This window comes from Bufo gargarizans, chromosome 3 (assembly GCF_014858855.1).
Source record: "Bufo gargarizans isolate SCDJY-AF-19 chromosome 3, ASM1485885v1, whole genome shotgun sequence".
Classification (NCBI taxonomy): Eukaryota; Metazoa; Chordata; class Amphibia; order Anura; family Bufonidae; genus Bufo; species Bufo gargarizans.
Genome location: NC_058082.1, coordinates 66,495,795 through 66,508,940, shown reverse-complemented (window position 1 = coordinate 66,508,940; position 13,146 = coordinate 66,495,795). Strand labels below are relative to the sequence as shown.

The 13,146-nt window shown below is 38.4% G+C and overlaps 1 protein-coding gene across 1 annotated transcript in view; it reads left to right on the top strand.

Moving 5' to 3' along the window:
* LOC122932745 (fidgetin-like) overlaps positions 1-12,909 on the top strand; it is an 83,872-nt gene extending 70,963 nt beyond the window's left edge. The window contains exons 3-4 of the mRNA XM_044287340.1: positions 1,408-1,509; positions 3,125-12,909. Coding sequence (XP_044143275.1) covers positions 1,506-1,509; positions 3,125-5,304 — 2,184 coding nt within the window. The 5' untranslated portion in view covers positions 1,408-1,505 and the 3' untranslated portion in view covers positions 5,305-12,909. The remainder of the gene's footprint in view (positions 1-1,407; positions 1,510-3,124) is intronic.
* Positions 12,910-13,146: the final 237 nt, after the last annotated feature.

The following is a 13,146-nucleotide window of genomic DNA, read 5'->3' as shown; positions in this document are numbered from 1 at the left end:
TAAAGGGAACCTGTTATCAACTTGATGCTGACCTTACTCAGGGCAGCATAAAATACTGACAGAAATGCTGATGTCAGCGGTGTTTCACTCATGAGCTAAAAGTACGTGGTTGCCGAGAACCAGCATCATAATCATTGCAGCCCAGGCCTGGAAAAGAGTCAAATCTACCTGAGAAGAGTCCTGGTTATTTATAATCTCCTGCTCTCTCACCCACCTGCTGATGATTGGCAGTTCTCTCCTGGAGAGAAAGGGGGAAAACTAGGTAGAAGACATCGGTCATCAGAAGGTGGGCAGGGAAAGCAGGAATTCATGAATAACCATGACTCTTCTCAGGTGGCCGTGACTCTTTTCCAAGCCCAGTCTGCAATGATTGTGAAGTTGGTTCTCGGCAACCACTTACTTTTAAATGACAGGGCGCTGAAATCAACTCACCTGTCTCTACTATAGGCTGCCATTAGTATAGGCAGCATAAAGTTGACGACAGGTTCCCTTTAAGCATCTTGCAAAACTATTAATGAATTTCATCAAAAAAATCTAAATAAAAGCTTAAATCTTATTTTCTGTAGTAACCATATTTTTGTACCATTATACTAAGGTGGTGAATCTCTTTGATGTAATTCTTTTCTGTGTATTACATCATTCGCTTTGTCCATTATTTTTAACACTAAAAAGGAATAATATGAGCCAGGAAACACTAAAAAAAAACTTTTTTCTTTCAATATTTTGCAAGAAATCGATGAATTATCCGTTTTCTGGCCACTTTCTCTATGCAGTTTAAGGGATAGCTCTCTCTCAGGGGGTCGCAATCACAGACTTGGGGGAAGATGGTCCAGAAGTCCTCCCGACTCTGACCGTGGGACGCTCTTTCCGTAGGCGTCACTTGGCCCCCCAAACTTCAGGCCCTCCTGGCTGAGACCACACAGAGCCTCTCAGGCTTCCTCAGCCTTTCTCCCTCCAAGTCATACACAGAGGGTTGTTTTATTCCTCCTTGATTACAGCAGCACGCCTCACCTGCGACCACATCCGGCAAAAGACAATACATGTAGTGGAAGGGTGTGGACTGGCAGATCCCACTACCAAACCTATCCCCCAGTCCACATAAAATCCAGCCCAGAACAACATCTAGACAAAACTGTCTCAGCAAACTACACTTTGCTGAAACCACTGCAGCTTTCTAAATTTCAGTTATCTCCCCCAGCTGAGGTATCTGGGTGGAATATACACACCTACCAGGACTTATACTGTACATATCACCACAGCAGATATTATTAAAGTGTTTACTATTATATGATAAGCTGAATGCTTGTAACTTGTTTGCAAAAGGCAAATGTCTATATAATGCAATGTATGCAAAAAGTGCTGGTGAACGTCATAAAATCCATCTATACGTCTCTTCTCTTTTTTCAGATCTGTGGTTTGCAGCTGACGCCAAAGTATATGTGATTTAGAAGCAGATCGTTTTTCTCAGGAAATGCACTTCAACCAGATAAATAAATATTGATTTAATGGGTAAGTGTACATTTTCAATGCCATTAAGACATGTTAATTATGCATTTTGTAGAGTTTTGCTGTGAATCTGATGCCTGAGATTACTAAGCACAAAACTTCAAAAAAGCTTTTGCCATCAAAACTTTCCCTGCTTGAATAACCTTTATAATATAAATGATAATGTTTTAAAAACTAAATTTGTATTTGTTCTGTTGTCAATATTTTAGGTGTCAAAAATACTGTATATCCTGCAGCCATGCATTTTTATCGGCGTATATGTTGCTGTCACTTTAGGATAACTAATGCTGTCTTAAAGACAGTTAAAGAATCTGAAATGGGTAGCATAGAGTCCTAGGAGACCGCAGAATGTCATCCACAATTTTACAGGGTTATTGGAGCACTTTCGATTTGGGTCAAATTTATTTGGACTCAAATGGAATCACCCAACTAATTGGGCCGAATCAAATCCAAATTGAATATCAAGAAATTTGCCCATCCTAAATCTGATACAAACAACCCTGAAAATAAATCACTGGCTATGATTCTGAGCCTGTGCAATCAAGTTCTGGGCCGTCTTCCTAAGCCAAGGGGCTATGGTGTTAGGTTTTGTGGCACGATTTACCACTCGTCGGCGAACTTTAATTCTTAACTTCAAGTAATAGTTCTTAATGTGAATGTTCTCTGTGTTCAAAGAAAACTCTAAATACTGGCACACTAAGTGGCCACTTTGCATACAATGTCGGCTATAGATGGGAAGGTGGGACTGTGTTTCTTCTATCAATGTCCATCTTTCAACTGAGACCAACACTGTGCTTCTTTCTAGCTAGTGATGAGAAGCAATATTCGTTCTCGCAATATTTTGCTAATATTTCGCATAATATTTGCAATAAATTTGCGATTTCTAGAATTCGTGATCTCCAGTCATTATTTTTGCAATTGCGCAAATTGGCACTAATGCATATTTTTTGAGCAATACATGCAACTTCACATTTTATCAGGTCTAAGTAGATATTACTGATTGGTGCACTAAGTATTGTTGTGACATCACAGCACTGTATCTAACAGAGACACTAATTCCTATCACATGACAGTAATTTCTATCACACTGCCTCACACCCTGCACTGGAACCAGCTACACTATATCACTATCTAACCTACACTGACTATCTCCCACTAACTATCTGTATTATATATGAGCTAACTAACTATCTAATGTAATTGGATAAGGAAAAGGATCCAGATGAAAGCACAGAGCACAGCATTGACACTGTTCTCTCTCTCTCTCTCTCTCTCTCTCTCTCTCATAACTGCAAAAAAACATCAGAGAATGGCTGCTGGGGAGGTTCTTATATAGTAAGGGGTAGGCAACTTTCCTATTGGTTGCTAGGGATGTTACTAAGCTTTGACAAAGATAGTACAGTCTTCTCATTGGCCCACAAGTAAGAATATAGGTTACTTATGGAATAAAATCTAGAATATTCGCAATTACAAATATATAGCACTATATTCTACATCTTCGCGAATTCTCGCAATGTGCCGATATTCACGATAAAAATTTGTGATTAGAATATTTGCAATCAACACTAATTCTAGCATATGCTACCCAAATTTTACATTTATTTATTTTTTATTTCAGCTCTCTTGAAGATGCACTGGACACCAGAGCATGCCCAGCCGCTCAACCAGTGGCCAGAGCAGCACCTTGATGTCTCCTCAACTACTTCATCTCCAGCACACAAATCTGATGTGTATCAAAATAGTCGACAAAGGCTTAATTACGCATGGGCAAATGATGACATATCTGCACTGACCGCTTCTAACCTCCTGAAGAGATATGCAGAAAAGTACTCTGGGGTCTTAGATTCATATGAGAGAGCACCACTAAGTAGCTATACAGATGGGGCATTTGGACCTGTTAATGGGCAGAAAAGTGATCTTGAATCTTGGCAAATGTCACATGGGTCTGAGAGTTCCTATACTGTAAACTCTATACATGACAGTTTGGCTGGCTCCAAATCAGGCAATGGACATATTGGGTTGGGCAGCCCAACAATTGCATCGGGCAACTTGCCTGAACCACTTTATCCTGGTAGCACATGCGGAGCACCTAATCCTGCAAGTGGTCTTGTTGCACCTCAGGATTATACCTCAACCTATAGTGGCACATATCTCCCATCTGGATATTGTAGTCAGCCCACTGCAGCACTTCCAGCAAGCCACCCGTCATCTCTCCATAGCTCAGGACTTCAACCAACACATGCTTCACCAGCTTTAGTTCATGGATATAGTTCTTCTGGCACAATATATAACTATAGTTCAAGCAGCTACCCGACTCAACCTGGATATGGAGGGATGCATCCAGCACATCCTTCTGGTTATCTGCCTTCAGGTATTGCTGCTCCGACACCACTTCCACCTCATACAGCATCATCAAGACCTACTGTGGTCCCTGGATACAGTTACCAAAGTTCCAATTTAGCATCAATCTCAGTCACTCCTCTGAGCACAGAGTCAAGCAGTTCCTTAAAGCGGAAAGCTTTTGATATGGCCACAGAGGAAAGTGAGGGTAAATACAGAAAATACAGCTATGAGCAACCAAAGACTACATCAGATACATCATTTCAGATGTCTGACAATGTACCAAATGAATGCAGAGGCAATGGCTTTAGTCGCAATGGTGAGACCCCTCAGATGCCCTTTAAACCTGGAAAGCACCCAGCAGAAGAAGAACAAATAGGAAAGTACAGCAGTCAGTCGATGAAGGCAATGATTTCACCTACATATAATGAAGAGGTCCCTTTAAGACCTGGTGAGACATTTGGTAAGTTTACACCACCAATAATTAATGAACGGAGGGGGAATGAACAAGGACATGTCTTTACACAGAGAATGCAGATTTCAGGGATTAAGCCACCAGGATTTTGTAACCCATCAGAGGATAAGTTAAAAAATGTGGATCCTCTCATTTTAGAACTTGTCAATGATGAAATTGTGGACTGTGGGCCCCCAGTGCAGTGGACTGATATAGCTGGCCATGTATCTGTAAAGGCTGCAATTGAAGAAGAATTAGTGTGGCCTATTTTAAGACCTGGTGCATACACTGGAGCCAACAGACCTCCAAAAAGTATTTTACTGTTTGGCCCTTCAGGTTCAGGAAAAACCCTTTTGAGCAGGTGCATTGCAACCCAGCTGGGGTCTACATTTCTGAAACTCAACAGCGCTCTACTTGTCTCTAAATGGAAGAACAAGAGTGAAAAGGTTTTGCAGACTGTGTTTTACATGGCAAGCTGTCATCAGCCTACTGTGGTTTTTATTAGCGAAATTGATCTGCTACTTTCTGCCCATATCAGTGAGGAAAATGCTCACCTCAGTAATCTGAAGTCCCAATTACTTTCCTTCTTGGATAGCATAGCTACCTCAACTGATGATAGCATTATCTTTATTGGAACTTCTCAGAGACCGGATGATATTGATGAAGCTGCTCACCGTAGGTTTGCCAAGCGGTTTTACATAGCTCCCCCTGATACTCTAGCAAGGAGGCAAATCCTCCACCACACTTTGGCTCAACAAAACTACTGCCTTAGTGAAAGGGAAATGGCCCTTCTTGTTCAGCACACAGAAGGCTACTCTGGCAATGAGCTCATTCAACTCTGCCAGCACGCTGGAGCCAATCACCTCCATGGTATTTCTGGTCAACTTCAACCCACATCCTACAAAGACTTTGAGGGGGCGTTCTGTAAACTGCGAGCTGGTACTTCCCAAAAGCAATTAGACTTATATGCGGAATGGAATAAAATGTACGGCTCAAGACATTAACTGTGGAATGAAATCTGTTTAATACCTTGACATAACACTGGCATTGTTTTTTTTTTGTTTTTTTTTCCTTAGGGTGCGTGTGTTGAATCCTTAACATGAGTGGATACCTTAAAGAAGTGTTTCTTCCCTGTAAACGTAAATGTGACAATTTCATGTCAAGCGATGGGCATCTTTTTTTTAAATGCGCGTGTGTATACACATTGACATATTTGTACAGCAATTTTCACACCATTGAATGTTTTTGAGGAAAAAAAATCAAAATTTTTGTTATTGTTTTCACGTTTGGAAACCTATAAGAAAGAAAAGTAGCTCTTCACTGTACTCAGGATATCTTCTATTTATTGCCAAATGATGGCGGTGCCACTGTAGTTTGGTGATTAGGAATTCAGATGTTCTGCAAGTATAATATGATCTCAAGGACTTGTTTCCACTGGTTCATCATGGCCAGTCTGTTCATATGTTAATGGTTTTATCATCAGAAAATGTTAGCCCCTTCATGGCACTTTGGGGAGCCCAGTTCACACTTGTCGTAGATTTGGTGACCAGGAACAGCAATTGATTGCGTTGTACAAGGCTCAAGAACCAACAACTAAGAAGGGATGGAAAGAAAAGTACACTGCTAGCTAAGTATAGGAACCATTTGTATTTTTTTTTTACTTGTTTTTATGTTCTTCATGTTTATTTTGAAATACTCAGGAAAAGTTTACTTCCAAAAAGAATGTGTATAGGACTCATTTTCAAGATCATTTGAATTAGAGACCATAAAAGTACTTGAAGTTATTACCAGGATTGAATGTATTGCCAGTTCTTTCACTCCAGTTATCAGGAACAAAATGTCCTACAAAGGTTATAATCCGGTTATAATTTTTTTCTTAATTATTATTATTATTTCATTTTTACTGTAGTGTTTATGGAGTTATGTGGTTTCAAAATGTGTCAGTAGCACGGTAGATTGGAACACATTGTCAGTACCACTTTTTGGATATTATTTCCTGTGTTTTAAATGGTTTATGTCAGAACTTCACATATGTCTTTCTATGTTGACAATGTTTACAACTGTGATCTCGTTTTATGTGGTAGCTACAAAAGAAATGCATAGTATTGCCCACAACTGATCAGTGGTTATTCCATCCATATGCAAGAATGAAGCCCTTCAAAAAAAAAATCCTACAATTGAGTATACTGGTTCATTACACACAATAGAAGAAGCCATTTTGTGAACCTAAGCAATGTTCACATGGATGAACACTTTGGCCTGGTGCATGACTAGGCTTTCAAAATGGCCTCATCATTATGGATCATGTATCAATTGGCATTCAAGAAAAAAAAAGAAAAGAATAACATGGTTTATCCACATATTATTCAATTTTGCACCTCAGTGGTTTATATAAAAGGCAAGTGTTTAGGCATGTCATGTATGCATACCTCCAAGTCAGATTTGTAGATTCACAAGTGTGTCATACAAACAACACTACTGATATTTGACCACACTTACGTGAAGTTGATAAGTAGAGGTGTAACTCAAAGCTCATAGGCCCCAAAGCATAACCTGTCTCAGGGTCCCCAAGCTATTATAGTACCAGTCTCTTCATGTGGGGCAGAGGGACCTTGTGGACCTCCTTAGGCTCCAGGGCCAAGGTGCAAACTCAACCTCTGAACCCCAAGTGACCAGCATGAACAGAAACATAGCATGTTCAGATTATGCACAAAATACAAGTTATATCTTCTAATTTATTTTAACATGTTATCGTTCTTTAGTTTACTAGATGGAAAATGTTTGAAATCATCATTTTGTTAAATGACCAAAGAACTCATAGTGTTTAAGTAAAGATGAATGTAAAATACCAAAGTGTTTAGGGATAGGGATTATTCACTACACTGAATGCCAAATCACATTACTGTCCACCCATAGTTACTATATACAGTGTTCGTTCTTCTATCAGATTGTTTACTGATCACTAATGGTCTTGTTTGTCTCTTTATGTATGCCTCATTTTCATGTGAAAATATGTTCTCTTTAAACCAAAGTTTGTTAGTGATTAATATTTTGAAATATTGTCATAGAAAGTTCTATTAGTTTTATAGTACATATTTAATCAGTTGCCTCCCGCCTTCTCTGTAACTCAGCCTGGAGTCAAAAATTATTAAAACTATACCTTGTTTTTGTTTTGATTTAAACCAAAGATACTAAGAATTTCATTTTGTACAGTTCAACTTTTGAATGGGTTGCGATGTAATGTATGTATTATATTCAGACTAATGTGATTAAAATGTTGCAATGTGCTATGCTGTTCATTAAAAAATGTCAGGGCATATTCAGAGACTGTGCACAGCTCTTGAGGATCAAACTTTTCATGTTAGTAAGCCTTCAAGAGGCTCCATTGTAGTGTGTAGTATATTGGCAGCACACCAAATATAGGTAAGCCTCGTCTTCTAACAGTAGTCTTGTGATATTCTCAATTATCATGACTAGATATTATCCATAGCTTGTAGTATCTTATTTAAAAAATGCCAACGCCAATTCTTATAAAAACCTTGCCAGAATTTAAGACAATGTAACGGCAATGTAAAGTTTAGCAAATGCACGCACTGAACGTTTCCTACTAAATCCTAGTGTATTAATTTAAAGGGGTTTTCTAAGATTGTAATAGCTATGACTCATCATCAGGATAGGTTATTAATATTAGATCGATGGAGATTTGACACCTGGGACCCATCACTTGTGGGACTGTGGCCTCCTCAAAGCTTACTAAGCACAGCTCCGTCCATTGGAATGCGTGCCGCATGGACCTCTATGTTTCATAGATGTCACAAAGAATAAAATATTAGTATTATCCCATAAAACAACCACCACAGACTACAGGTTCGCATTCAAATTCCCCCATGACAGTTTTATGGCATAAAAAAGTTGCAAACATCATGTTTGCGACTTTTTAAATGCCACTGCGCCTAATTTAAGCCAAAATGGGACATGCTGGTGCGGGACCAGCAAATAAATTTTCTTGTGCGCCACTTTCTGGAGCTGCCATAGGTTTCAGTATAGGCGCATGGTTTGCCGGAGGATGTGCCTAATTTATGTCGAGGCATGCTCTTTGTCATAAATTAGGCACATGTTCCAGCAGCGCAGGGGATAGTATAGACTGGCATAAAACTCTGGTTTGTGATAAATTGCCTCTCAAAGTGTTCATAAGGAATAGGAGATCAAATATTAGAACATTCACTGGGCTCTAATTAACCGCTATGTAAATACTATACTCCTTTTACACTGATTTTGCTGTGAAGTATTAGTAAAAAGCCTCATCATTTTAATTTTGTGGTTAACCACAGTTAAACCAAACCATCTAGAAATCCATTACAAACCCTTCATTGTCAGCTTCGGCCTCCTTGTACATTCACACAGTATAATTACAGCACGGTAAAAATCCTTTACCAATCAGACATAGGATTGCTTTGTATTAATGAATTGCACCCTTCATCCACAATGGTAATTTCACACTGTCAGGCATTAGGGTGCCACAACATATCCGGGGCCTGATCCACATGAAACTCATCACTTGGTTTTGTGCCAAAGTCAATTTCTCCTAACTACCTCAAGTGAAGAAATGTTCCTGCAGAATCCCTAATTGCTAATAATGTCAAATTGATCCCTGATAAAAGCATTGCTTCTTTTCCCATCCATGGGAGAACTGTTGTGGTTAATCATTAAGGACTTTATGACTTAACGGTACCTTTTAGAGCCTGTAACTCAATAGTAAGGTAAAATACACAAAACCGATTTATAGTGGTTTACGAAAGCCCTTCACAAACTCCTGGACAGGAATGCCATGAGGTTCTGATACCACAGAGAGGGCATTAATAAAGAAATCTGAAGGAAGGGCAAGAGTAACTTGAGCTAACATCCTTAGTGCTTAGCTTTGACTAAATGTTCATTTTTGTTGCAATGAGGGTAAAAAATGTAGGAATCCCATATGACAGGTAATTTGTTATTTACCAGTGATGATGAGATGTTGGTAGTGGTAGGACAACAAGGAACTATACATCGCTCCAGACACTGAGGGTAATATTTTTTAGCATACTTTTGCCCCTTCCATTTGTAACCTGATTGATGCACAAACCCCGAAGTGTTTTAATTCCTTTCTGAGTTATTTTTTCTCGAAAATGCTAATCAAATATTTCTATCTCCAATTAATAGGGTCTTCTATCCATTAGTTTTACAACTCAGTGGAGCATTTACTAGTGTTAAGCTATTAGGAATGAATTAGCAAATGGTCACTATTGATTTGAGAGCAGTCTAATATTATAACACGTTAGAAATATCTACATTAAATTCACTTAAAGTAAGTCTACCATTATCTCTAGCATTAGGAAATTGCTACACTTGTATTACTTGCTCTCAAAGAAAGCCTATCCATGTAATATCCCAGACAAAGTTCTTGGAATAATGCTTGGGATGTGAAGATGTTCTTTTAGGCTTTGTAGTGGCCCCCAGCCATTCACATATTTTACCATGAGCCTCAAATATAATCATGTAAACCTTGGACAACATACTGTATATTTCCCATCCTCCCACTCAAATGAAATCTAATGAATGAGTGATACATAGTCAGTAAATTCCACTTAATTCTGTAATAGCGTGGCCTGAGCCTTGGATTTGGCTCAGGAAATGAATGCATCAAAATAAAGAATTCTTCACTGCCATAAAAAGACTTATCTTGCACTGAAATACAAGCTTTCTGTGTTACTCATGGGGCTAGTGTGTGAAGCATACCACTTACAAACAATACTCTCTTTGTGTGTGTAATTATTTCCAACTGTTTCAGGCTAAAGCTACTAAATCTGTTCTAGAGACCCCCCTCTTCCTTCTGACAATATCACCTTGTTTATTCTCACATTGGTTTGCATCTTACTTTTTTTGGAATTTGACCCACATTTATTACATGAATGCCGTTCTTCTTTTGAGAATTTCAGTCCTTACATGTTGAGACAGTTTTAGACATTAGACATGCACACTCCACTCAATCTATACTTTGTTCTTCTTACCACTTACTAATTGACAATGAAATACTAGGACTGTTAGGGTACAGCTACACGTTCAGATTTCGAGATGCCAAAACCAGGAGTGAATTCAGAAAAGAGAAGAAGTCGTATCTTTCCTTAATATTTTGTCTTCTTTTTTTTCATTCACTGTTGATTTTGGCTTTCAAATCTGCATTAAGAAACCTGAATGTATGGCCGTACCCTTAAGTTGGCCATACATTAAGGATTTCAGATGCCTGTTTTCTGACCAACCTATCAAACACGGTTGGTCTGTGAAGGTTGTTGGCAAAGTTTTAATTTAAAATGACAATTTGGACAATACAATTGATCTGTGCTGTGATCTGTAGTCTAGTCTGGGCTTTCTTTGATGGGAAGCAGATCTTTCATTCAGTATGAATGACTTGACAATCACCCCTAAACATCCAACACAGCAGATCAAATTTTTTATAGATATCTTTCATCACTTGGCATCTGTCACGCTTGTTAGTGCCACAAAACATGGCCATCCAAAATCTTAGTGCATGTTCATTGTCACTTTAGGACCTTTAAAAACTTTAAACCCTGATAGAGCTAATGTTGAAGAAATACAATGTATACAAAAAGACTGATATGGTTAAGGAACGAACGACTGAGAATATAGATAACATCTTTATAATGGTTTATCATTGTTATCAGAATTACGATATCCAGACTGATGGCATGACAGAAGTGTCTGTTCTGCCCATAGACGTCATGTGAAAAGCATTGCAGTGCATTGCCGTCATTACTTGATAGTGATCTAACCCTGGAATTCCTAAGGGTCATGGTAAGAACCTTTAAGCAAAGAATTCTGGTTTCATATAGCATAAAGACTTTAGTCTGATGGTGATTTGATTCTTTAATTTTACATAAACTGGTACATTGATTTGACAAAACATAGTGCACCAAAGTAAAGATTCCTGGGGTATGTTTGTAGTCTTTGTCCATTGTGAAGGAGATGGGAAGACAGACAATAGATCGATGCAGGACAAAACATCAAAGTCATGATGAGTGTGTGATGGAGGCTGGATGCCAATATGTTCTTTATTCTGAATATTTAGACAATTCTGAGAAGGCTTTGGAGGGTATGTGAAGAGTATCTCCCTCCAGGTTTAATGTGTTGTTGAATAGTACAGAGTGCTATTCACACTATTATCAATGGTGGCAATCAAAAACTGGAGGAATTTCATAGCCATGATCTGTGAGCGAGTTAGAGATTGTTTTATGGTTGTCTATACCTGTGATATTCAACTTGTGGCTCTCTGTAGCAATTGCATCTATTTTGAGCAAGTATGTATCAAGAAAAGGTCACTGTAGAAGAGCCCCTGTCATAGGTCTGCCTATTCTATGGCTCAGTTATCTGGTTATGTGACCCCCTTAAGCAAAACCTGAAACTTTATAAGATAAACATTAAATAGTATTTTGCCAGAAATATGTACAGTGATAAATACCGTAATCATCTTCTGTTTTAGACTAGTAAGAATTTTAACTGTAATCATAAAAATCAGTGTCCAATTCTAGGTACAGTATGTTTTAGTGGAATACAAATCAAGAACCCCAAACCCAAATTTGGGATCCCTAGGTCCAAGTCCTGTTTTTCTGTTCTAGACTAATGCAACTGGCTAGATTCATCTTCATTTATTCTAAGCTGTGAAAATCTCTGTTTCTTCTCTTTTTAGACCAGCTGTGCCATTCCTTTATTATTCCTAGTAGCAGTTTATGAATGAATCTCCAGCAATTTGCAATAAAAATACGGATGGGTGTTACCAGATGGCGTGTGTCCCTGTACAGTCTGACACTATCAAGTCAGTGCTGCCAGCATCTGACCATGCAGGGACCCCCCACCCGGTAACACCCAGATGGACCTTTATTGCAGACTGTTGACCATTCAATCATATACTTCTAGTAGATATATTAAAACAGACATGTTAGGAGAAGTGACAGGTCCACTTTAAGACTACATCCAAATGAAGGCTACATCTACAGGTTTTGTACATATACTTGAAGGAGTACATATATGATGTAATGCATGTTGTTAGCATTCTTAAGAAAAAAAGATAAATTTGACAAAAACTTTCCCTTACTTTAATAAGTTAAATCATGCCTTATTCTCAATGCTGTTGGATATAACTGTAGATGCTGGTCAGCGTCTTTGAGAACATCTGTAACTACGCACTGCAAAAAAAATAAAAATAAATCCATTTTCTAAGAAAACAGAAATAATTCACTGTGCACTGAATGTTATAGCCCTAGCTGTCCTCCTCAGACCGTTTTATCACAACAATCTATCATCATAGCAGGCCTCTCCAGCTACTAAAGAAATGCATTTTCCAAAAAGTGGTACTGTGTCAAATGCAAAGGTTTTCATCTGACCGTGTCCCATCTTCTGTAACCATTTCTACCTCATTTTGCAATGTATTGTACATGAAGTATTTATTTCATGTCCTTTTAATGTTGGGATACTCTTGAGCTGTGATGGTCTACCTCAAAATACTGTATTTTAAAAGGAAAAAGTATTACGCAGTATTAAAGAGATTATGTGAACTTTCTCCATGGCTGTTGTTTTTTTTTTACTTCTTTTTTATTTTTATTATATACAAATTTCGAACACTTCAGAAATACTTGCAGTTTTTGTGCTTAAAGGAATACTCCAGGCAAAGGTTTATAGGGACATAGGGGGCAAAGCATGACACAAGTATTCAAAGAAAACCAGAGAATCTATGTGGCGTGCACTGGCCCATCAGACCACACACTAGACATAACACAATAATTGCCATCGGTCCTAAA